Source organism: Carcharodon carcharias, chromosome 15 (assembly GCF_017639515.1).
Source record: "Carcharodon carcharias isolate sCarCar2 chromosome 15, sCarCar2.pri, whole genome shotgun sequence".
NCBI classification, from domain to species: Eukaryota; Metazoa; Chordata; class Chondrichthyes; order Lamniformes; family Lamnidae; genus Carcharodon; species Carcharodon carcharias.
Window position 1 is genome coordinate 124,680,474 of NC_054481.1, and position 24,748 is coordinate 124,705,221.

General features: G+C 44.0%; 1 protein-coding gene across 10 annotated transcripts in view; it reads right to left on the reverse strand.

Moving 5' to 3' along the window:
• samd11 (sterile alpha motif domain containing 11) overlaps positions 1 to 24,748 on the reverse strand; it is a 236,123-nt gene that overhangs the window by 86,832 nt on the left and 124,543 nt on the right. For 9 of the 10 annotated variants that reach the window (XM_041206653.1, XM_041206652.1, XM_041206651.1 and 6 more), the window contains one exon: positions 13,885 to 13,974. In XM_041206653.1, coding sequence (XP_041062587.1) covers positions 13,885 to 13,974 — 90 coding nt within the window. The remainder of the gene's footprint in view (positions 1 to 13,884; positions 13,975 to 24,748) is intronic. The other variant, XM_041206650.1, reaches the window with a different exon arrangement.

Here is a 24,748-nt window from a genome sequence, read left to right on the forward strand (position 1 = left end):
ATATTTTATTTCACCATGCTCCTGTGAATCACATTAAAGGCGCTAAATAAACATAAGTTGTTATTGTTGTGTGTTGTGGGGCATGCACTGGAGGAGGATGAGGAGAATTTTCATGTTATTTTCTGAGTTATGATGTTCAGGAACACACTGCCTGAAAGGGTGGTCAAAGAAGATTCAATGGTAACTTTCTAAAAGGAATTATGCATATACTTGAATAAGAAAGGCTTGCTGGTCTATGAGGAAAAAGCAGGGTAGTGGGACTAATTGGATGGCTCTTTCAAAGAGCTGGCACAGGCACGATGGGTTGAATGGCCTCTTTCTGTAAGATTCTGCGATTCTACAATTTCACCAAGTATTTAAGATGTTGCCTGTCCGATAGCCGAAGCTACAAACCATTAGAGGTAGCCAGAGAATGATTTTTTATGCTGTTCAACTAGGCTAATTGATCCTTTATTTCAAGATGACATGCACATACATTTGGTATTATTTCCACTCTTGCACATTCTTTATATCCACAATCTTAGCTGTACACAAGACCGGGTCAGTGTATTACACAGCAGACAGCTGTGGTCCAAAGGAGTGCATTGTGAGCAAGGAAACACTGTTAACTGGAGGTAGAAACACTTTTAACGGGAAATAGAAATTCCTTGGGGTTGATAATGTCATGTTAGTGCGTAGTTTGACAGACTTGGACAAAATTATTACGAGCGATGTTCTAATAAAAACATTAAAGTTTATATCTCTTTATCTACAGCACAGGGGCTTCTTTTTATTGCCCATCCCAAGTTGCCCTCAAGACTAGGCAACTGGGCCTTCTTCTTGAACCACTGCACCTTGTTTGGTGAACGTACTCCCACACTACAGTGTTAGCCTGGGCTCCTTGGTGCCTCACTCGGTCGAATGCTGTCTCATTGTCAAGGGTTGGGGGAGCGAGTGTCACTTTCTCAATAGCTCTGGAATTCAGCTCTTTTGTCTATGTTTGGGCCAAGGCTGTATTAAGGAGCCAAGTGTCTATCACCTGTGTGCCAAACAGCATAAGCAGCAAGTGACAAGGCCAGAGCTAAGTGATCGCACAACCAACGGATCAGATCTCAGCCCTACAGTCCTGCCACATCCAGTCGTGAATGGTGGTGGACAATTAAACAACTCACTGGAGGAGGCGGCTCCACAAATATCCCCATCCTCAATGATGGAGGGCCCAGCACACCCGTGCAAAAAATAAGGCTAAAGCATTTGCTACAATCTTCAGCCAGAAGTGCCGAGTGGATGATCCATCTCGGCCGCCTCCCGCGGTCCCCAGCATCACAGCTGCCAGTCTTCAGCCAATTCCATTCACTTCACCTGCCTCCACTGAGTATCAATAGGAGCAGGGCCCTGACTGATTTTTGCAATTGCCTAGCCCAAGGATGCAGGGATTGCTCCTGCTAGCCTGGCTGAGATCTGCTAGCTCTGGAGAGCCCAGGGATCGAACCCCAGCTCAGAGCACACCGAGCAATGACTCTGCTCCATGAATCAGAAGGACATTAACATCTCACCTAGAAAAACACGTCAGCTTTGCCCCGAGGGTGAAGTCGTTTTTTTTTTTTAAAAAGACTTTAACTCTTTCAGCATTACAGACCTACATTTGACTTTAATAAGCAGCTACTACATGTCCCAAATCCCGTCTCCCAAATGAAGCAAACACTGCCTTCATGCTCTAAAGTAGAAACAGATACTTTATGGGAAATGTGAATGTGAAAGGCATGCAACTGAATGTCACAGTAAGAATCATTAAATAAATAGAAGGGATGTAGAACCTTGTGTTTTTCACAGGAACACTCGTTATCTACACTCCAATTATTCAACATCCCAATTAGCTGTCAGGAGCTTACACAAGGCAGTGACTCTTTGCACAGCTTCCATTTCATCTGGTGACAAATCTAAAATCCGTCTTGCTTCATATCAGAAGGAGCTTCCATTTTTAATGGTCTGTGTGAGGGTTTAAGCTGATTTCTCACGATCTGGGATCTCTGGTTAGTTCCGACATGCTTTCTGGTGTTATCAGTCACCCACTGTAAAACCTGACCAATCTTAACTCCATCAGAGGCTTTCGCATCCTTCCCCTTACAGTTTTCCACCTGAAACATCAGCTGGACTGTGGTGGATGGATCTGCGGTACATCTTCACTACGTATGTGTTTTTATTCCCATCATACAGACCGTGGCTGTGAAAAGTTAGGTGTTGGAATATGCAAATATCTTCAGACAAAATCAATTTTCCTTTGGGAGGAAATTCCAAGTGCACCTTGTTTGCAGAGTGTTAATCAGTATTAAATGCTTGCTAAACTTGACTAAACCTAAGTATCAGTGGGGTCATTGGGGCAGGAGGGATTGAGCCACAAGTTGTATCTCCAAGGAAGAGGTGGATTGGCAGCTCAATACCAACACAAATATGTTTGGTAGCTTTTCACCAATTTGGCAGTTCCGCTTGATTCACCGATGTAGACGTAAGCAAGGTGGGTAGTCTCAACTTCTTAGGTTGTGTTCTGGTTCAGGGATATGGCTGGGTATCAATGGAGAGCTCACTAAAACCAACATCACAGTGTGCATCTACAGCAAGGAGAACAAACGCGATCTCTGGGTGTACAACCAGAGGGATAGGTCATAAATCCCAGGGAGAAGGTGACGTTCAGTCTGTACAGCCGCACCTGGAGTACTGCGTACAATTCGAGTTGCTGCACTACAATAGGGATTATCCAGACACTGGTAGCAGTGCGGAAAGAGATTAAAATATTGGTTAAAATAGCTTAAGACATCTGAGCTATGAGGAGGGGTTGAAGACTCGGGGACTGTTTAACCTAGAGAAGAGAATTCGGGGGAGGGGAGAGCATTCAGATATTTTGATTAGAATAGATAAATTGAACCCTGATAATATCTTCTGAATTGCCACAAATTCCAGATAAAGATAGGAGATTCAAGGGGGCTTATGGACACACTAGATTAAACTATGTAGAGGAGGATGAATGTGTGGAATGGATGGTCTAAGGAAGACCACACAGAGCTAAAAATAGCACCCTGCTGTACTAAGTGTTAATGTATCATCAAATTACATTCTTAAGGTTTGTTGTTAAGGTTAATAGAAACAGCTGATGGGTATTAATTGAGCACATATAAAATAGGGGATATCTAGGACACTGGGTTGAGTGGGAGGAGAGTTGTGGGACTGAACAAGTCAAGAAGCTCTCAATAAAGGAAATCTCTGTGCCTTGATTTCTGCTTCACCAACCAACTTGGATCCTATTAACACTAAGGTGCTCTTCTGAGATTGTTTATGATGGCACATTATTGTAAGTCAACAAGAGACTCAAGGGGGCATTCTCTGCCGGGCAGAAAGTGTGGAAACTTTGAAAGGAGAATTGAATTAATATAGGAGGGAAAGGTCACACTTCCCCAGACCACAGACCAGGATCAGTAGAGAGCTAGTGTCAGAGCGGATTGCAGTTACAGAGGTTTCTGTCCAATACTCAGCAAAGCTGCACTATCAGATATTGGTCACATTGGTCACACTTCAGTTCATAGGGAGTAAGGGATCACCTACTGGAGTGGTCTTTGGTGCTGAGCGCAACCAGAAAATCTGGTACAGTCTGAAAATCATTAGGTGGCTCCCTTCCTGATTTGCATTTCACCTCCTCCTCTTGGTGAATAAAAGGACATAGTTCTTCATTTGTACTGAGTCCTAACTCCAACGCCCAGAGCATTGTTATAGTAGATATGCAAGACCACCATTTAGGCATTCTCAATTATCTGCCAATTTCCACAGGGAGGGAAGTTCCCTTCTATTTGAGAGGATAATAGAGGCTCCATTAGTACAACATCTTTATACATAATCGGTTCTGCAAGTTCATTCTCCCCTGCTCTGAGTGTCCCTAAGCTTTGTCATTAGACTAAATTAAGTTAGAAAATTTTGATGAGTAATTCCCCCCATTAAAATGCTGAGATTAGCACAACAGCCAAGTAATCAGGCTACAACAACCAGTACACAGGCTGATATAACAGCAATACACAGGACAGCCACTGTGAGACTCAAAGTGATTAATTCATGTGCTTATCAACATTATTATAAACTCTCTAACTGCACCCAAACAAATTGCAGCATCAGTCGGGAGTGAGGTTAGTGCTCATTCTTGCAGCCTGAGTCTATATCACACCAGACAGACAAAAATCAAGCTCTCCTCCCTCTGCCAGGTCTTACATGGCAAGTTTCACTGGAGTTTCTTTGGCGAGTTTGGGTTAATAACGTAACCGGCATCTGCAGTATTTTGCTTTTATTAATAAAAAATCTATCCATTGATTGCCGAACATCAGGACTTAATTAGCTGCCTCACTTGGAGAGACTGTATTAAGAAGATGCTCTTCTGATATTGGATGCAAAGGCACATTACTGGAAAAAAAGTTAGAGAGGCCTTCCCTGCCAGACAGGATGCAGGTCAGAAAGAGGGCTACAAGAAACAATTCGACACGTGTTCCCATCAAGTGAAGCTCCAGACCAGAAGGCCTCACCTCACAAGTTAACTCTACGTGTACCATTGGCCCGTATTAAACCCTGAATTGCTTGCTGCTGCCTCAGAGCAGGAAATGTTCAACTTTATCCTCTTTACAGTGGCCTGGGAGTTAAAATGATGGCGTCGAGCACCGGTTCTCATCATCCGCACCTCATACGGGCTTTGATGTGCACGAAAATGCATTTCCTTCCCAAACACGTGAACAAACTGAAAGAAAATGCTGATACACAGACCCTTGCGAGGTTTAAAGACTGCAAACTTTCATTGGGAGCCTTCTAAAATGCTGAAACAGCTGGTATGGGTGCAGCATAGAACAGGAGAGTACTTTTTTTTAAAAAAAGGACCATGGGAACACTTGGTATGGACTTGTGTTTTTATATTTGTTAAACCAGTTCTAAATAGGGAGTCATAGAGGATCTTTGCAGCTTTCAGGGGTATACACAATGACAGCAGTCTCAAAGAATGAGCAGATTCCACAGCCAAGTTTGAGATTTTGAAGTACTCAGCCGGTGATAATTTCAGCTCATGCAGCTTTTGTGTCTGCTCTTGTCATTACAGCGTAATACTGTCCCTGATCCTCCCAGATTTAAGTCACCCAGATGTGAAAGCTCTCACAAGCTACCCAGCTCAGATCAGACACAAGCATCTGCCCCATCTCCCCTCCCTCATTAATTACAGACTCTGCCACATTCTCCATTTTCCACATTAATCCACATTTGAAGTCGGCGCTTTCAAAATATTACATGTCAAAGGAGGTTTGGATAAGTGGCCACGACCTGTAGCTTACAAGAACTCAAGACACATTTCCTGATATGTATCAGTTGTTACGTATCAGTGTACATAACAGCTTCATGCTAACACTGTAGTATTTATGATTACGAGAAAGATTAAATTGTAGCTAAAGTTACAATAGCACATGGAAAAGTTTGGGCACATTCAGCTGAAACACGCTCTGTAGTGCACAGTGCTGGAACACGAGTGTTAAAAGAAAGGATTTGTATTTATATAACGCCTATCACAACCTCCATGTTTTACAACCAACAAAGTACTTTTGAAGCACAGTCACTGTTGCGACGTAGGAAACATGGCAGCCAAACTGCACTCATCAAGCTCCCCACAAACAGTAATGAGATAATGACAGATCCTTTTAAGCAATGGTGTAGGGGGATAAATATTAGCCAAGAGAAAAACCTTTTACTCTTCTTTGAATACTCCCGTGGAGTCTTTACCCTCACCTGAGGCGGCTGAGAGGGTCTCGATTTAACATCTACATCTTGAAAGCAGGCACCTCTGACAGTGCAGCACTCTCTCAGTGTCAACATAGAATCTGTGCTCAGGTGCACTGGGTCAAGTGGGACTTGGCTTAGAGGTGAGAGTGTTTAACACTTAAAAGCAGTGGTTGTGTGATTTTGGAGGTCCTGCAAACCAATTTACTTTAAAACAGATTAAACGCTTTCGTTAAAATAGCAGAGAATGGAATTTCGGACAAACATTCTACACGCTGGTAGGCGAGCACCTCATTAGGTATCAGGGACACAGTATTAGTGATCTCAGAATATATACAACCAATAGGCGTCGTTTTTCTATTTGGTATTAAATGTGCATCGGTTGTTTAATATGACAGGCTTTGATAGGGTAGCATCACAAACCATCAACGTCCCACCCAGCAGTCACATGCCTCTTGTTTTCCAATCACGAATTAAGATTTGGCAGTGATTGCACAGACAGCTGCAGCCCACGTCATCCCACCTTCCTGGCCAAAAGTAGGAGGTGTGACGTCAAAAAGATGCAGCTCGTGACCTCAGTGGAAAAAGTTATTATGAAAATAAACTCCCCTTCACTTTACAAGAATCCTAGATATTGGATTTAACCAACCTTTACTGACTCTTACTGTGTGTGGCCACACACATATGAATGTACTTATCCGCTGTAACCAAATATTATAAATCTGTCTTCATCTTCCTATCACGACATTTTCCAAAGCAACATGAGTCCTGTACAAGTGTAGTTAAAAAAAAGACACACGTTCTGTGCTCCTTGGATCTGCCTGAATGTTCTAGTGCTGAGGAAGAGTTAACAAGTTTTTCTAACATTGGAAGCTGAAAAGCCAAGGCTAGTGTAAAGCTTAAGTGGATGTGAAATTATATCCTTATGCAGGAACATCAAAACTCAGAATAGGCCACTCAGCTCCTCAGGCCTGTTCCACCATTCAGTCAGATCATGGTCAATCTGGACTCCTTAAATTCATACACCCACCTTTAAACCATTTCATTTCCTTGCCCCACCAACTCAATGCAGTCAGAGTAACAACTAACGGCAAAAGAAACAGGGCGGGGGAATGCGGAGAAAACCTTTTAATGCAGCAATTTTTAATGCAAGCTGTGATCTGGAGTGCAATGCCTGAAAGGGTGGTGGGTGCAGGCCCTATATCTCTAAAGGGAGCCAGATATATAGTTGAGAAGGAAGCACTTGCCGGGCTTCGGAGCAGGGGAGTGGGACCAATTGGATTGCTCTTGAAAAGAACCAGCACAGATATGACGGGCTAAATTACTTGCTGCTGTGCTGAATGATTCTAACAGCCAAATTCACGCCTCTCATCACTACTCATACAGATAGTACGACAGCATCTGTGTCAAGCTGGAGAAGTGTCACCTCTTGCACGGAATCAATGTTGGACTAACCCTGAGGGTGCAATTAAAAGCCACACTAATCCTAGGGCTATTGATGGGGTGTTTGTGGACAAACAGGCACTGAACAATCAACCAATGACCTTGAACTTTGTGGTCACTTAGTGAGTACCCGGGCGTAACCAGCACCCTTGAAATCATTATCCAGAGTGATTCATGCCTTTAGGAGAGAAGAGGGCAGGAGATTAGGCAAAAAAAGTCATATCATCAAATAAAAAAAAGACCCAAAAAAGCATTACTGCAACAAAATTTACATCACAACAGCAAAAGTTTTACAACTATTCTTGTCTTCTCTCCCCAGTTCTCTCGGACCCTTAGCTGAAGGCACAGCTTCCTTGTTGAGGAGTAGGCCATGAATTCCAGGCACTTCCTGGCATCTTGCCTTAGTTTTGACAAACTATTCAATCATGAGACAGCACAGCCAAACATCAGTCCTGTCTGTGCACATGTTTGACTACCAGGGTCACTTGATAAAATTCAGCTGCATGACTCTTGGCCAGGGTTCTCCTCCCTACCTTAGGGGTGTGGAGCTCCATGTCAGTGCCTGGCCTCTTTGCATTGTTAAGAGTGAATGTTTGCATTGCTGGCCAACCATGGACGGCAACAGTACAACTTCCCCTTGAACTGGACAACATGCTTGGGTATCACATGATAAGTAGTGCCATGGAGCTCTGTTAATACTCTCTGTTCAATGTATCCGTCACACACTAAGTGTCACGCTTTATACACAAGACCAACAAATCAATTTCAAAAAAATATATATACAAAAAAAATTCCGATTTTTTTAGCCTAAAAAATTTCCAGAGCTAGCAGACTGGCAGCTTCTTGGCTGCTCTATCTCACAAAACTTCCAAAAAAACATCAACAATTGGCCCTCTACTTGACCTCAGGGCCTACTTAGAGCACTTCCACACACGGAGTAACCCAAGCCAGAACAAACCAGGTTCGGAAGATAAACACTGTAACCTTGGTTCAGAACCCCAGGTCTTCCATGAGGAATGGCACAGGAGATCAACTCATGTGTAATTAAAAGCCCTGTTTCTTGCACATCATAAATTAAATCTGAAAGATGGCATATTAAGCCAGGGTTGAAAAAGACACACTTCTCTCATTAGCTAAAATAATAACACCCTCTCACTGATTTGGTAAAACAGACACTGAAGATCCATCAGAAAAGCAATCACCTGAAATGAATTATGTCACTACAATTATTTTTTCGAGGATTTCAAGGAACATTTTTATTTCTAAGCCAGGTGACTAATTAGCAGCATAACATTAATGAGATAACACACTCATTAAAAAGTTTATAAAATTTCATCTAACTTTATGAAAAGTTACCCATTAATTTACCTCCATTCCTATTTCTTTCCCACAGGCCAACCCGTGTCTCAAGCTTGTGAGATTCACTTTCCAATTTGCTTGTAGCGTTCTTTCCTCCTCTTGCCTTTCTGGCAGGCATCTTCCATACATCCAAACTTTCATTAGTTTAAACAAAATCTCTCCCCCCACACTCCATCCTGACCTCTTTTCTTTTCTCGCTTGGTGACCTACAGACAATACTCAAATTTTTATTCTGTTCAAATTTGGCCTGATTTGAGCCCAGACTTTCACCAGATGCCATTCAAACATGCTCAGCTGCTCCTGTTCCTTCAATCTGTGAGCAATTCCACAGGAGATGGACTCCATATATCCCACAGTCGATTGACTAGATGTATGGCATGCTGAATAATCCTGTAGGAGATATACGCATTACGTACATACATGCCATTCAGTAAATTTATAGGTGCAGTATACTCATCTATTATGACATGTAATGGCAGCACAAGCAATCCAATCTTAGAACAGGGAATTATTCCCAAAGAAACTCCCATTACCTTCTTCAATTACAACAATCATCAGCTGCAGTGGATAAATAGCTTTATGAACAAAATTCTTCAAAGGTTTGTTACCTATGTTTTTCAATTAAAGTTGCATCCAAAAGTAGAAAAGCAGTTAAAAAAAGCAGATGCATATCAGGGTGTGGGATGAGACACCCGATGAGTTCGGTCTAGAACACACTTGTAGCTTTGGAACTTATGAGTAAAGCAAGCCTAAGGTCACCCTACCTCAAAGCCCTGCTTCTCCCCCTCATTGACCTGGTTTGTTAAGACAAATATCCTGCATTCACATTTTTTCCTCTATTATTAAATCTCACAATTCTGCTACCTAGAACACAGCCTCTTCTTTCTGGCAGGGACACAGCATTCCCTGTGTTGCTGCCAATGATGCTGGGTGGTTGGTCGATGGGTAACGTATCCTCTCTGCCTGGCAAGTCTGCACTCCCTCCCATGGAGGGGGCAATGCTCCCAAACCATTAAATGCACAGCCCGGTCAATCTTCATCCAAACTTTTGTTACCTCTGGACTTGACTAATCCAATCCCTGTGCACGCTGCTGACTCCCGGTCTGGCAATGACTTGGTTTTTGCAATTCTCGTGCTTGTTTTCAGAACTCTCCTTGGCCTCGCTCCTGCCCAACTCTATATCTCTCAGTGATATCTGTGCTCGTTCAAATCTGGCCTCCTTTGTACCCCAGGTTTAATCAGTACATTATTGGTGGCCATGATTTCAGTTTCCTAGGCCCCCAAGCTCTGGAATTTCCTCTGTAAACCTCTCTACCTTGCATTCCTCCTTTAAGGCTTTTCTTAAGACCTAGCTCTTTGACCAAACTTTTGGTTACCTGTCCTAATATAGGCTTATGCATCTCAGTCTCAAATTTTGCTTCATGATGCTCCTGTGAAGCACCATGGGACACTTAACTACATTAAAGGCACCATATAAATGCAAGTTGCTAGCAGCGCTATTGTTGTCAAGGATCAGGGAGAATTTCCAACTGAGGGAAATGGGATCAAAAGGCTACCATTCAGACGCTGACCCTAGTGTCGGGGATTCAGGCATTAGAACTATTTCAATGTCCAAATTATTTTCAGCATTTCACTGTTATATTGACTGCCACCTCAGTCTGGAACTGACTTATTTCTAACATTAATATGATAAAATCACCAAGGTCACAGAGCAAACAGACAAACCTGCAGTATTCAATCCCTGAAACGCTGGCGAAAATCCCCGAATCTAACTTAATAAAATGGTAATTTAACTTCTTCTCGCACCAGAGACCAATGGACCTGAAAATCACTTTTCACTACCTTATTTCCACCTCTTCACTCCCCACGCTCAGCACACAAAAATAAAACTCTTAAAGGATCATCGAGGGGGTTATTGTGACCTCGTGCCCCCACAACAGGAAGGAGGTGGGTTAAGGTCAAACGCATTTTACATCCCGCCCAGTTTTACACTCCACTGAAGTCAACCAGAAGCGGGTGCAAAACAGGTGTCTGACTGGGAGCTGCTCCTTTCCTGATCCTTCAAACACCTCTGCTGGGAGGATGCTTTTGAAACCAAACGGCACAAGGGACACTAATTATCTTCTGAAATTCTGCATACGATTAAAAATTTGCAACCTCAGGTTCCCTCCTGCAAGCTGTGAATCGACACAGACCCATTTCAGAAATATGGCTGTGACTGGGCACTAAATAAAATTCATGCCTTTCATCATGGGGGGGTGCGGGGGGCCAACAAACTTTGTCAACAAGCCGCATTAAACAGAAATAAGAGAACTTGTCATTTTTCTACTGCAGGCAGTGACTCATACTGTGGTACAGGTCCATAGGACACTGCTTTCTATCCAGCATCTCATTCATGTGGGCCAGACTTCCTATAGCAACTGAGGTAGCAAACATCAGCAAGCTATTCAACCTGGCGACCCATCGCAATCAAGTCCGATCTTACATTTAACCAAAATCCAAACACATGCTCTTCAGCAGTAGTTAGTGAGAAGGGGCTGGGGATGGAATATAAGAAATAGGAACAACCAGTATTCTATGGGCCTGTACCACAGTATGAGTCAGGGCTCAGGGCTACCCCCACCACTCAACACGGTCATGCTGATCTGCTTCAACTCCACTTTCCCACCTCTCCCCATGCCCCTTGACTCCCCGAGAGATCAAAGCTCCGTCTATCTCAGTTTCAAACATACTCATCGACGGAGCATCCACAATCCCGTGGGGTAGGAAATTTCAAAGACTCACAACCCTCAAGTGAAGACATTTTTCCTTATCTCAGTCTTAAATGATTGATCCCTTCTGAACGCTGGTGGACTTGGACCTCCCTCAGCCCCACATAGCTGAAGCCGCTCATCATGCCTTCAACTCCACCCTCATCCCTGCACAACAGATCTTCTAACCCAACCTAGAACAGGGGTCAAAACATGGGATCTTCCTTTTCCAAAGGACCGGCCAGCACACCATGCAGCTGAACTTCCTCACAATAAACCATGATTTTCATCATATTAAAATGTCACAAGATAATTACAGATAACGATGACCCATTCAGTCCACCTGTACTTCTCCATCTCCTCTAATGCAACATTGAATGATTTTTTTTAATAAATCATTCCAGCATTTTCATCTCCAACACTCTACTATTGTATTTCTTTTTCATTTAAAAAAACTGGGAAGAGGAGAGACCATTATAGGTCAGCCCTACTAAATATGTGACTCCTTACCACATCCTTCAACCCCCAGAAACACATCGAATTGCCTCTTGAACCCACTTGTACTGTTCACTTCCACTGCCTTCCCTGGTAATTTATTCCACTTGTCTAATACCCTGTGGGTTGCACTCTTCCAGTTGACTTCCTTTCTTATTCTAATATTGCTTTCCTCTATATTTTTTTTTGCAGTTAGGCACTGCACATTGGGAGTTCAGTGCCAAATCCTTTGAAAATGTTCCGAACCAAGACAGCAACTGGGCCATCCGGCTGATAGTTACTAGGCAACATTCTGAAATTCAGTATTTTTTTTAAAGCAAGCTTGCACAAGTCTATTTTAAAAATGCAGTGATCCTCTCTCATCTCTGTCCCACTCTGTTATAAGGTTCCCACGGTCAGAACCACCAAAGACCCAGGCACCCACCCTTGCGCCAACAATGGTGACTTTTGTTCTAGGCAGGTTCCAGGCCAGTGGCGAACAACGCTGTTGTGATAAGGGCTTATTAGGGAGAGCATCAGAAAGAGCAAAGCCAAGAGAAAGAGACAAAGAACACTGAGGGCAACATTTCCCTATTCCTGCGCTGGTTTTCATTTGCTCCCCATATTTAAGGAAGGATATACTTGCACTGGAGGTGGTGCAGCGAAAGTTCACTAGGTTGGTTCCTGGGATGAGAAAGTTGTTCTATGATGGGTGACAGGTTGTGTCAGTTGGGCCTAGACTGGAATTTAGAAGGTTGGGAGCTGATCTCCTTGAAACATACAAGATTCTGAAGCGGATTGACAGGGTAGACACTCACCCGGCAGGATCTTCCAGTCCCGCCAATGTGAACGGAGGTTTCAATGGTTCACCGACCCAGCCGCAGGACAACCCACTGCGGGCGGCTGGAAAATTCCAGCCTGAGAGCTTGTTTCCCCTGGCTGGGGAATCTAGAACACAGGCGGAGTCTCAGGATGAAGGGTCAATCATTTCGAACTGAGGTGAGGAGAAATTTCTTCACTCAGAACAGTGTGAATCTTCGGTATTCTCTGACTCAGAGGGTTTGGATAGACAGATTTTTGGTCTGTCAGGGAATCAAGGGAAATGGGAAGTGAGGGAAAATGGAATTAAGGCCAATAATCAACCACAATCTTATTGAATTGCAGAGCAGGCTCATGAGGCCACTTCTTCTGCCCCTACTTCTTATGTTCCTCCATTGGCCCACTCTGCTTATTAAAAGTCCTGATCACGATTCTGTTCTGAAGCTGTGTTTGGTCATTGCTCCATTTGTCCACAACAAGCAGCTCATTAACTTAACAAAGCGTAAGGGACCGATTTCGAAGTTTCCACCAGTTCAGAGCGCAAGCCTGTTACTCAAAACCAAATAAAGTTACAGTTCTAACAAAGTGTAGATTGTCCATTTCTAACGATAATGGGGCCTGACCGCTAATGGAAAATGCCATGGCCAATAATTAAGCTAAACTACAGCCAATCTGTGTGGGGCAGGGAGATTTATTCATCAGGACAAGATGATATCTTGTCACAATGACCTACAAAAACAGCATTTCAGACTGATGCAAAGAGTTTCAGACTGATGCAAAGAGAAATATTTTCTTTGGGATGTTATACAATGGATTGCCTCAGCGCTGGAAAACATGTAAAAGTGTGTAAAAGCCACTTAAAACCTGACCGATCTCAAAATTGTTTCCATGACATAAATTGGGAGCAATGAGCATAATGGGCCAGGAGGACAATGGCACCTCCATGATGCATTAACTCTGTCCATTAAGCAGATATAAGCTCGGGGCAATAGTGCCAGAATGGTGCATGGGTCTATGTGCCCATCACAGTTGTGGCATTTTCTAGCAGGGGGCAATACCCCTCTGGGCAGTTCTCATGTAAGTAGTAGCGGTCAGCAAGGGCAGAGGCCTAGGAGTGGACTCACTGATCAACCCTCAGCATCGGAAAGGGAGAAACGAGAGGACTGAATGGAGTGGGGAGAGCAAATTACTTAAAAAAAGATTGCCACCATACAAAGCACAAGGCAGTAATTCCGCTCACCTAAAACCCATTTTTACAAAATTACAAACGTACCCTTTGGTGACTCACTTCTTTGCCTCTTGATTTCCGGACAATCACTATTGTTGCTTGGTGAACATACTCTCCGCTTTCCTAAAATTTCATCTGTGGAGAGAAAAAGAAAGAGACCAAAGGATGTACATTATACTTTATCTCAGACCACCTGCACGTCATTTAATTTGATATGAACTTTGTCACTTTGCAATGTTTACACATCAATACTGGAAAAATTCATGCCAAAGTCTAGTTGTTTCATTTTCATTTCTCCCTTTCTGCATCTTCATTTTCCTGCTGTTGTAAATTTTGGATGTTTTTTTTTTCTCCTCTTTTGCCTTTCCTCAGCTAATTAATGCCTGTGCCCTCTCACCAGAGATCTCCACATCACCGAGGCTGAGAGAAACTGAAGCTCGCGCAATAACTGACGTTATTTGTCTGAATAAAATACTTCTATCAGGCTGAACATCATGCACGCAGAACATGGGCACTAGTCAGTCTTCACAAATGACCCTGTATCTGCATAATTCACACTGCCAATTTTACCCATGCGTTCTCAAGATTGTTTTCAGAAGCTTCCTTACTTGTTTCCTTCCTCTAACCTGTTTCCCTTTCCCCCCCCTTTCTCATGCTGCCTGTTCTCAAGCCCTTGGCAAGCCCCGTTATTTTGGTTCCACCCTCTTGTTCCCCATGGTCCTCACTTTCCTCCCTCTGGATTATGTGGCAATGGATAATCCTTGCATCCGTCGCACTCTCTCTCTCTCTCTCTCCCTCAACACCGACGCCAGCTTCTAATATACAATTACAGCATAGGCTGAACAGATTTAAAATCAATATGTCCCTAATATCGCTGGTGAGGCTGAAAGCATGATGCTGCATACGAACAGGAAGCAGCAGAGTGTGCGCATTTCAAACAACAAATTTTCAGCTGTCAGGTGCTTATTAACCAAACTGAGGAGACAGACACATGCAGTAGCATTCATTCCTTCTGACTGATGAATTCAGAATGCTGCAGATCACTTATTAAGTCCACACCAGCCCTTCTTGCTCGCCTTCAAAGTTAAGTGTTACAATCACTGGGAAAAAAAAGGCACAGCAGCTTCGATCCCTGGCTTGTGTTGACTTAGCCCCAAGCAGCTCAGTAGGCGGCATTGTAATTGTCCTCAAGCACTCTTAAAATTGTGGCGGAGAGATGGCGGTGGTGAAGGAGGAGGAAGGGGAGAAATAAATCTGCCAGGATTCCTATTAACCTTCGCTGGAAAGTGCATTCATTTGGAAACTTGGGCAAAGGCAAGACTGGATCCAGCCACGATGCCATACATGGCCAAATAGCCTGCCAATGCTAACTGTCTTTGCTAACAACATGGCAACCAGCCCCTTGGGTAGGGCATCAAAGAACCAAACGTGCACAGTTCTGGTTAACTGCGATGCCCCAGGAAATTCAATGTACCCTTTACAAATGAACAAATTCTTATCGCAAAACCAGAGCAGAGGGCAAAATGTTTAGCAGAAAAACCATGCATGCACATGCAAGCACAAACAGGCACGCACAAGCATGTCGACATAGAAAAACATCGTCAAGAGCAAAGGGTTTAATCATAAGAAGTATATTCTCTCTCTCTAATATCTTGTGATAAACTGAGAGATTTAAAAAAAAAAACCAAACACCTAGCGACCTTTAAAAATGAGAGGGAAGTTATTTCTGAAATGAAATACGATTAACGTTTACGCAACAGGAGTTCAGGACTAAGCGGCTGTAGCAACTGGAAGAAGGGACAATGCACTTTAATATGATTTGAAATATAAGATTAGCAAAGTGGCAAGAAATTGGATGTAACATCATTAAAAGCCATATAGTCAGGGTCAATTTAGTTATGTTTTTCCGACAATTTAGAAAATGAAAAGGCGACTTTCAGGAATGGAGCTAGCCTTTGAATAAGATCCCGAATTTGAGGAGTACTTCATGCTCACAAAGCATTTTAGAAATCTGCATTAAAAAAACGTACTTTTCTCCCCTCACCAAAACATCACTTTGAGAAAGCCACTGATTACAGGAAGGGCTGATTCTGTGAAGGTTTTTATACATCTAAATGCTGCCAGGCGAGCGAGAGAAAGAAAGTGAGCAGGGTTTTATTCGAACCTAAGTCCCCTGGATTTTAATTTCTCAGAACAGGCTCCTGTTCCAACTATAATTTATCGACGCCAAAAGTACACAAAGGTTATGGTAAATTGTCCACTCCACTCAGGCTCATAAATTTGAAATTCATACCAGGTCACATGGATTTGGCATTAAATTAAAATGTTCAGGAGCAATAAACTCATACTCATATTGCATATTCTTGTAAATCAATATTTTGAACAGATCTTTCCTAATTGTTAATGATGGGGTTTTTTTTGTATTGTTCTACTGTTTTATATCCCTTATGTAGAAATTGTTTTTCCCAGAATGGGGATTGGGTGGTGTAATGGGTTGTGCCCTACTCTGCCAAATATTGTTTTAGGATTAATGGATTTTTGACAACCTGGGCAGTAATGCCTATTCCCTCAGATGGTTAAATGGGTCCTACGTGGAAATTAGGCTGGACAGATCTCTCCATGGTTCCAAAGGACACTTGGGGGGGGTTGTGGTTAGTGGTGGTGGTCAACTATTCGCAGTTCAGCACTGTTATGATAGACTCTCTTGACTTTCATCAGAAAGCCGATAGATATATGGATGGCCAGTGCAACTGTGCAATAGCAAGCACTCAACTCAGATAGGGAACAGAGTCCCAAGGGGCCATTAACAATTTAAAGTTAGGATTAGGGTTAGGCTGGGGGTGCGAGCAGGGGGCTGGCGGATTCCTCAAGTACGTGGGGAGAGTTGGTGACCTTTTGTGTTTCACTGGCGCCAGCCACTGGCACACCTTTCTGTTGCTTGCTGTCCTGTTTTACAGCATGGCGCGAGAACATGGACAGAATAAAGGGGAAGGGGAAAATAGCAAGCAATTTGAAGGTGGATTTATAACCCCAGGATTTGTTTCCCACTATATTCCAAAAGAAATAACAGCAAAGCTTTCGCAATTTACAGTGGAGCCTCAATTATCCAATTTCCCAATTACTCACCAAAATTATCACAGGAAAAGATTTCCGTGAGACCAACTCAATAGACAGTTATTTCTGTCATGTATATTCTATATCCTTCCCTTAGTGAATAAGACTACGTCACATTTCTTTTGCTATTTGCTTAGTTTTTTGTTCCCATTCCCATCCTTGGTATGTATGCTTGTTCAAGATCAACATTTGGGACCTATCAATTCCCTGCCATTTTTTATTAATGAACTTTGTGGGGGGGGGGGAGGTGGATGGGGTAAAAGGGGATCAGGTGGGAGGTCATGCCCTTGGTAACAGAGGTCCCACTATCTTTTTAAATAAGTTCCTCATTGTGCTACAATATCAAGTACAGAACCGCCAACCCCCCAAGGGAAGGTGATGACACAATGGCATTGTCCCTGGACCAGTATTCTAGAGACCCAGGGTAATGTTCCGAGGGTAATATTCTGGGGACCTGGGCTCGAATCCCACCACAGCAGATGGTAGAATTTGAACTCAATAAAAGAAACTGGAATTAAGAGTCTGATAATGACGACCATGAAACCATTGCCGATTTATTTAAAAAGATAGTGGGACCTCCGTTACCAAGGGCACAACCTTGCCCAAGTACATTAAAAAAAAACTGGCAGGGAATTGATAGGTCCTGAATGTCGATGGGAATGTCCTGAATGGAATGGGAACAAAAAACAATGCAAATAGCAGAAGAAATGTGACGTAGTCTTATTCACTAAGGGAAGGATATAGAATATACATGACAGAAATAACTGTCTATTAAGTTGGTCTCACGGAAATCTTTTCCTGTGATAATTTTGGCGAGTAATTGGGAAATTGGATAATTGAGGTTCCACTGTAAATTGTGAAAGCTTTGCTGTTGTTTCTCTTGGAATATAGTGGGAAATGTCTTTGAGGGAAGGGAAATCTGCTGTTCTTACCTGGTCTGGCCTACATGTAACTCCAGACCCACAGCAATGGGGTTGACTCTTCAAAAAAAAAATGCCCTCTGAACAAAGGCCAAGCCAGCGATGCCCACACCCCATGAACAAATTTTTAAAAAACTTTTAAGTAACCCAAGTGGCAAACACACACACACACAAAATTTCACTTCCAAAATTAATGTTTTTGCTCCATTCCCCAATGAACTACTCCATATTATGAGCTCAGAAGCTAATTGTGTCAAAAGAACATTAACAACAGCAAGCGCTCAGCTTCTGATGTCATAAGTGGAGAGCTCCATTTGACAGCAGGCGAGCAGTATAAATAACTCTGCAGTAAAACTTAAAAGCACCATCTATAGTTTGAACATTTTGTAAATTATGTTTTTAATATGGGGCCCATTAGTTGTCAAGAGTTTAACAAGTAGGCTTTTAGTCACTCAGCTCAGGGAGCCATTTTAACAGGGGCTGCTGAAGGAGTGGTAGACCCCATATTATTAGATGCACTGCTGGGAATTAGGTTGATAGATCCTGTTCTGATGATATACTACTGCCATTATATCACTCGCATAGTTCAGCACGTTGCAAGTCACTTGGGCCTTGGTGCACAAGTATGATACAACTTTTATTTTCGATGGACTCTGCAACAAGCCAGTTTAGCAGAATAATAAATAGCCTCTTTTTTTCCTTCCAGTCGATTCCTAAGAACTCAGTTTCTCCCTGAAGTCCATTAGGTGCCAGCTGTCCTCCAGCATCTCAAATGTGGCACTCAGCAAAGAACCTCACCAGGCTGCCCGACCAACAAGGCGGTATTAACCGTCAAACCTGAACCCCTGGCATCTGATGTCCGCAGGCTTCCCAGTAAGGCGGTCACCAGACAGCAATCAGGAGTAGGAAAACCGATTGACTTTTTTTGCTTTGCTGGTTGACAGGGGCACCCAGGCATTGGCAAAGCGCCAACCCAATCGAGACCAACTAACTCAGTACAGAAGCAAAATAATGCAGATGCTGGAAATCCGAAAGGTAACAGAAGGTGCCGGAAATACTTAGCAGATCGGGCAGCGTCCATGAAGGGAAACAGGGTTAACGTTTCAGGTCAATGACCCTTTGCCAGAACACGAGGAAGGGTCGCAGGCCCGAAACATTGGCATGGGCCGATTGGGGGCGGGAGCGGAGCCGATCGCCACCCGCGATCGGCTGCATGCCTTAATTGGCCCGCCCAGCGTGATGCGCGCCCGGGTAGTGCTCAGCGCTCCCTGTGCGGGCGGAGGGAGGGGGGGAGAGCAAGCATGTGAAAGAGCTCAGAAATCTCCGAGGCACGGAGCCACCTCAGGGGGATTAACTTCAAGTTTTTAAAGTTTGAAAGAAAGAAAGATCAAAATTATTCAGACACGTCCCCTCATATGACAGTGTCACGTGAGCTGGGACGTGTTTATGAATCCTCAAATAAACTGTTATTAATTTAATAAAACCTTTAGTAAATCGCATTCCCCCCCCCTCCCACCGTGGATGAGGTTTCCTGAAAAACGTGAAGGCCGCCTGGGCTCTTCGCCTGCCCCGCCCCCTGACCCCTGAACCTTGAGGTTGGATGGGCAGCCCTGCCAATGACCTTAAATTGGTTTATTAATGGCCTCAACAGGCCTTTGGTGGTTGAAATGAAAGATGGGAATGACTCGCAGTGATGTTGGGACGCACGCCCACGCACTCCAGCGTGAAAATTCTCCCCACTGACTCTGGTATCGCTGAGAAAAAGAAATCGTGTTGTCGAAGCTTTTCGTCTTGCACTCATCAGGACACTTACGCAACGATGCCAAATTTGAAAGGGAGCAACCATTCATAATGCATGAGGGAAGGGTGCTGATTGGTTGGCTAGCAAACTCTGACCGGTCAAGGCATTGCCATGGAGGACACAGCAGAAACCACTGTTGCCCACACTTTTGTTCAATTCAAAAATGGCGCAATGCCTGGACATGTTCCTTTTGGCTGTGGAGGGCAGAAGCCTGTGCATGAATATATGTAGCTTCTAGCGAGGCTAAGTGAGGCCGATTGATAATCATAAATTGGTTGTTGGTGTAATTCCTGGCACACTCGTTAACTCTGTTTTTCTCTCTCCACAGATGCTGCCTGACCTGCTGAGTACTTCCAGCATTTTCTAGTTTTAACTCAGTCCAGACCTCTTGATTAAACTCCGTATCCACTTGGCCAAGTACCGTGCAAGTCACCCGCTGAACCAGCCGGGGAAGTTTACTATTTTCCCCAGAAGGTCAGCTTTCTCCATCCTTGTTGCCATGGGCTGATGTTCTAAAGCAAGTGGGACAGATTCACAGGATTTTCAAGACAGACTGTGCCAAACTGATATTAAAGTAAGATTAAGAGCATGCAAAGATGACACTATAACACTTACCAGACACAGCAGCTTGGAACTGGCAGCAGCAATTTCTGGAACTGGACCCATTTCCCTTACTAATTACCCTGGGGTACTAATTAAATGATAATGAATGAGAACACATTCATTAATTAGTCATTAATGAATGCCAGCGTGAGTTTAAACAGAAGACAAAAAAAAGTTGCATAATGTGCCACTTACTGAATTCCTTGAAGTTTCTTCCTAAGATGCAAATGCATTTCTAATTAGTTCGTTCATTAGGGGAGTGGAGCTGGACTGGCAGAAGCCTGCTAGTATCTGCTCAGGCCCCACACAGGTAAATACAGACTCAGTTGTGGAATCGTCCATCCGACACTGCGCTCAGTCCCATCCAGCAATGTTAGCTGGGGTCCGATATATGCTAGGAGGGCAGGCAGTTAGCTCAGTTGGCTAGGTGGCTAGCATGTGGATCCGATTAGTGCCAACAGTGCAGGGTTCCGGCAGGAGTAGACTGGGGACCTGCCTCCTCACCCTACCCCCAGTAAAAATTCATGGCTCTTTGCCGTGGTAGAGCGAATAATTACCAAGGACCTGCCTTTGGGCAGAGGACCGATGTGGTAGTATGTTATAGGGCCCCGATTTGCAATTTAAATGGGCCTACTGCCTGGCTCAGGAAGAAGAGCACTTCTGCAGTTGGGCTGCCAACCCTTCAGGGTTGCCCTAGAGCCTTCAAGGAATTGAAAATTAATCTCTGGGACACTGCTGTGGGCAAAACCCAGGGTGGAGAAATATCATGGGGGCATTAGAAAAAGGGAGTGTTTTTTAAATTGCTTTGACCACTTCTATTGATTAGTTTATGAAAACATTAAGCGATGATGGCAGCTCAATGCCACTTTCTCAAGGATGAGAATTAGGATGAGCAACAAACGCCGGCCTGGCCAACAACGCTCACATCCCATGAACAAAATTAAAGATGGTTCAGCTGGATGAGGTGATTGGAGTCAAGAGATCCTGTGAGGAAACCTTCAGGGGTTGGCCTAACAGAGTTGGTGTCCTTTTCCAGTCGGAGGCCCAGGGAGGTTCCCATGACAACAGGATTAGGAGGGTGGGGAGTTGGCGATAAGGGCATTCCCCACAGCCTTCAGAGTGTTGACATGTCACCTCCACCAGTTGGGAGACTTCAGAATCCAGCCCCACACATTTCAATGATGCAACAGTTTATATTTTTTAAAAATTACTATTAATTCAATTGCTGTAAAAAGGATTTTTTTACACATCCATGGGTTGCTATGCAAAGATGGGGGTGGGTGGGTAGGAGGGTGGTTAAAACAGAAAGTCCTACCCTCATTAGCACCTAATTTGCAGCACTAAGGGGGAAGGGCAGAGGGCTGGGGCTAGCTGAGCTGCTCTTGCAGAGAACCAGCACAGACACAATGGGCCGAATGGCCTCCTTCTGTGCTGTAGATGTTCTATGATACAGTCCCTGGGATGTGCAAAGCACTCTCAATTCCCAAGCCTGGAAAAACCCGTTTTAAGGGAAGGAAGAAAACAAAAGCAGAATGAGAAAACTCAAACCTTTTATGAAATCTGTGCCTAACTCTAGAGCTGAAATACTTTGGGGATTCCCCACCACCCCCCCTGCGAAATACTTTGGGGGTGCCCCCCCCCACCCAACCCCCCCCACCCCACCACCCACCCCCCCACCCCCCCCCCCCCCCCCCCCCCCCCCGCCCCCCACCTCCACCCCCCACCCCAACCTTAAAACAAATCTGCTACAGAATGAGAAACGTAAACACTAAATTGAGATTAGCTGGGAGAAGTGTTAACAGGCTGGCAGGTGACCAGCATAAGATGTTTTACCATCCTCCACTTGGCCACTTTTCAAAAGCATGGTTGATAAATATTCACTGACGTTTTCCAAAAAATGCACAACGAATAATTTAGTAGCTTGCAACCTTCGCCTATCCATCTCAGTGGCCACCTTTAATCACGCTGGGTTTTATCCTGCAGATAACAGACACAAACACTGAGGGAAGCTCATTTCTGGCCTGGTAATAGCTAACCCTTAACACCATTTAAAGTCTGCTTGCATTCGTTCAGCCCACCCCAACTCGAGAGGGAGAGAGAGAGAGAGAGAGAGAGAGAAAAAAAAAATCAGCACTAATGTCCAGCCAGTGACAGCTTTGACAGCTAGACTCCTTAATTCCCTTTCCTGAGTCCCTTAATCTGTCATCTTTATCAGGCTGGGGATGTGCCAGGCAGCATGCAGAAGCCCTCCTTGTGATCAATCTCAACATTACAACTGACAGAATGGTGCTAATAACTTATTGATCTAATGTTTGCCCAGTCCCACTGGGCTGAGAGGCTGCCATTGATTGGTTCGAGACTTCCTCCGGGAGACGGGAGAGCATTATAATGGTCTCGGGGTCTCGTGTTTTTTTTCCCCCCCCGAAAAGCACAAATTGGGTGGGAGGGTGGCGGGGATAAAAAGAAGGGAGAGCGGAGAACAGAAGGCTCCTGATTAAGGCACCGACAAAGCATTCATCAATAAAGCCCAAAAGTAGCAGGGTAAAAGAAAACATTGGTTATCAGAAATACAGCCCCTTTTTATTTAAACAGGTCAAAACACACACATGCAGACAGTGCTGCTTCCCATTTCTATCTATTTAGATCCAACAGCATCAAGTGATTACAACTCTTTCTCATTAAACGTGAATTAATTGGCACAGACGCACCAGTTGCTTCTGAGGGGATGTAGAGCAGCTGAGCCTCCCCTCAACCTCCCCCACCAACCACCCCCTGATTAAGCACAAACAGAGAGAGAACCACCACACTGGAGGCTGGAGAGTCTCGAGATCTAAACCACAAAGCTGCAGTTAAGTCTGCTGCCCAGACAGGCTAGCTGTCAGCTTGCAGCCAGTCCAATCCCGAGGCTGTAGCTAAGGCAGTTTCACCAGTGCTGCCGACGCCGGGGTCATCTCTAATGTCCTCCTCTCAAATTTAATTATGCCCTTTTCCATCAAGGTGCCCCTTTCCTGGTGCTGTGGCCATGGAACCACACTGACCTTAACACTGTCTATACTCAAAACGCCTGATCGACAGCTACGTCTGACATTTGCTTCCCAGAACCAGCCCTCCCGATTTGGGAAATCAAATGATTCATGCCATGACAAACCCACAGACTGCTCCACACAGTACAAAAATTGATTTTTATTCCCCTAATTCAGCAGCTCATTTCATACTTTCTTTCCATAATCAAAACTAAATTACATAGAGTCAATAAAGGAATATTAGCATGATTTGAAAGCTATTGTAGGGCAGGTAAATCTTTATTATCACTCAAACCCTACCAATTTGTATCTGTGTTGCAATAGCCATAATTATGAACAATAACAGTTTGATGAAGTTCCCTCCAATACGTGTAAAACACTGAGATCTATGTTAATGAGATTTCACTGTATTTAAAGGCATCAATAATTCATACACTTAGAAATACCAACAATCGACATTGACCACTGCTTTATAACAAGCACGATGTTCAGGCAGCAGTGTCATGTCAGAACAGAAATGGGAACTCACTATATTCTGATTCGAGAGAGACATGCCACTTTCCTTATAATAAAAAAAGTTGTGTTTTCCATAATCAAAAATCTCTAGTAAAGAATTCAGGTCTCAAATCAATGGAGCTGCCTCACTAAGTGACTGACCTCCGATCAGTAAATAACACTTTGGAAATGTACTCATGTTCACTGACATACATCAAATTGTCTTCCTGCTCAAATCTTTGTCAAGTTGATTGTCCATGTTGGATTCAAACCCTTGGACACCCGTGTTTCAACATGGCTTCAGAGAAACGTGAGCATAATTTGCTTAAGGACCTTGAACTTCACGGGGTAGAATTTCACCATTGCAATCTGGCGGAGTAGGTTGCATGCTCTTTATAAAGCCAACCTGATCTTCTTTCCATTGAAACGAATGGACTGCAGTACAGGCTGGTGCTCTGCAGGGGTGATCCATCCCACCAGATTACCACCCAGATTGTGACGGTGGAAACCTATTTTACACATTAGTTTTGCCTCGTGTTCTTTTAAATACATCTTGAATGGCAGGGCTCAAGGTGTGCAGTGTCGTGGAGCACTGGGTTACAGTTTGAGTCTCTCGCTCCACAGGGCTCCAATCTCAGCTGCACTCCTGTGAGAAGACCTCCAAGCAGAAGGGAATCTGGATAGGAAGATTCTGTCTCTTCCTGGCAACAAGATCAGAGAGATACTCACATGGGACCAGGCCTCCTGACCCATTGAATGAGGGGTGCAGCTTGAGAGGGGATTGGGGGGGGTGGTGGTGGCAGAAAGTCAATGGAGAAAATCCAGAAAGAATTGATAACCCTGTGCCCCCTGGATCACTACAGTTCTAAGGAATAGAGGCAGACAGAATTAGACAAACTGGATCAGAGGATTGGGCTTGTTTATAGACACAGATCTAGCCGATTAGAGGAGCG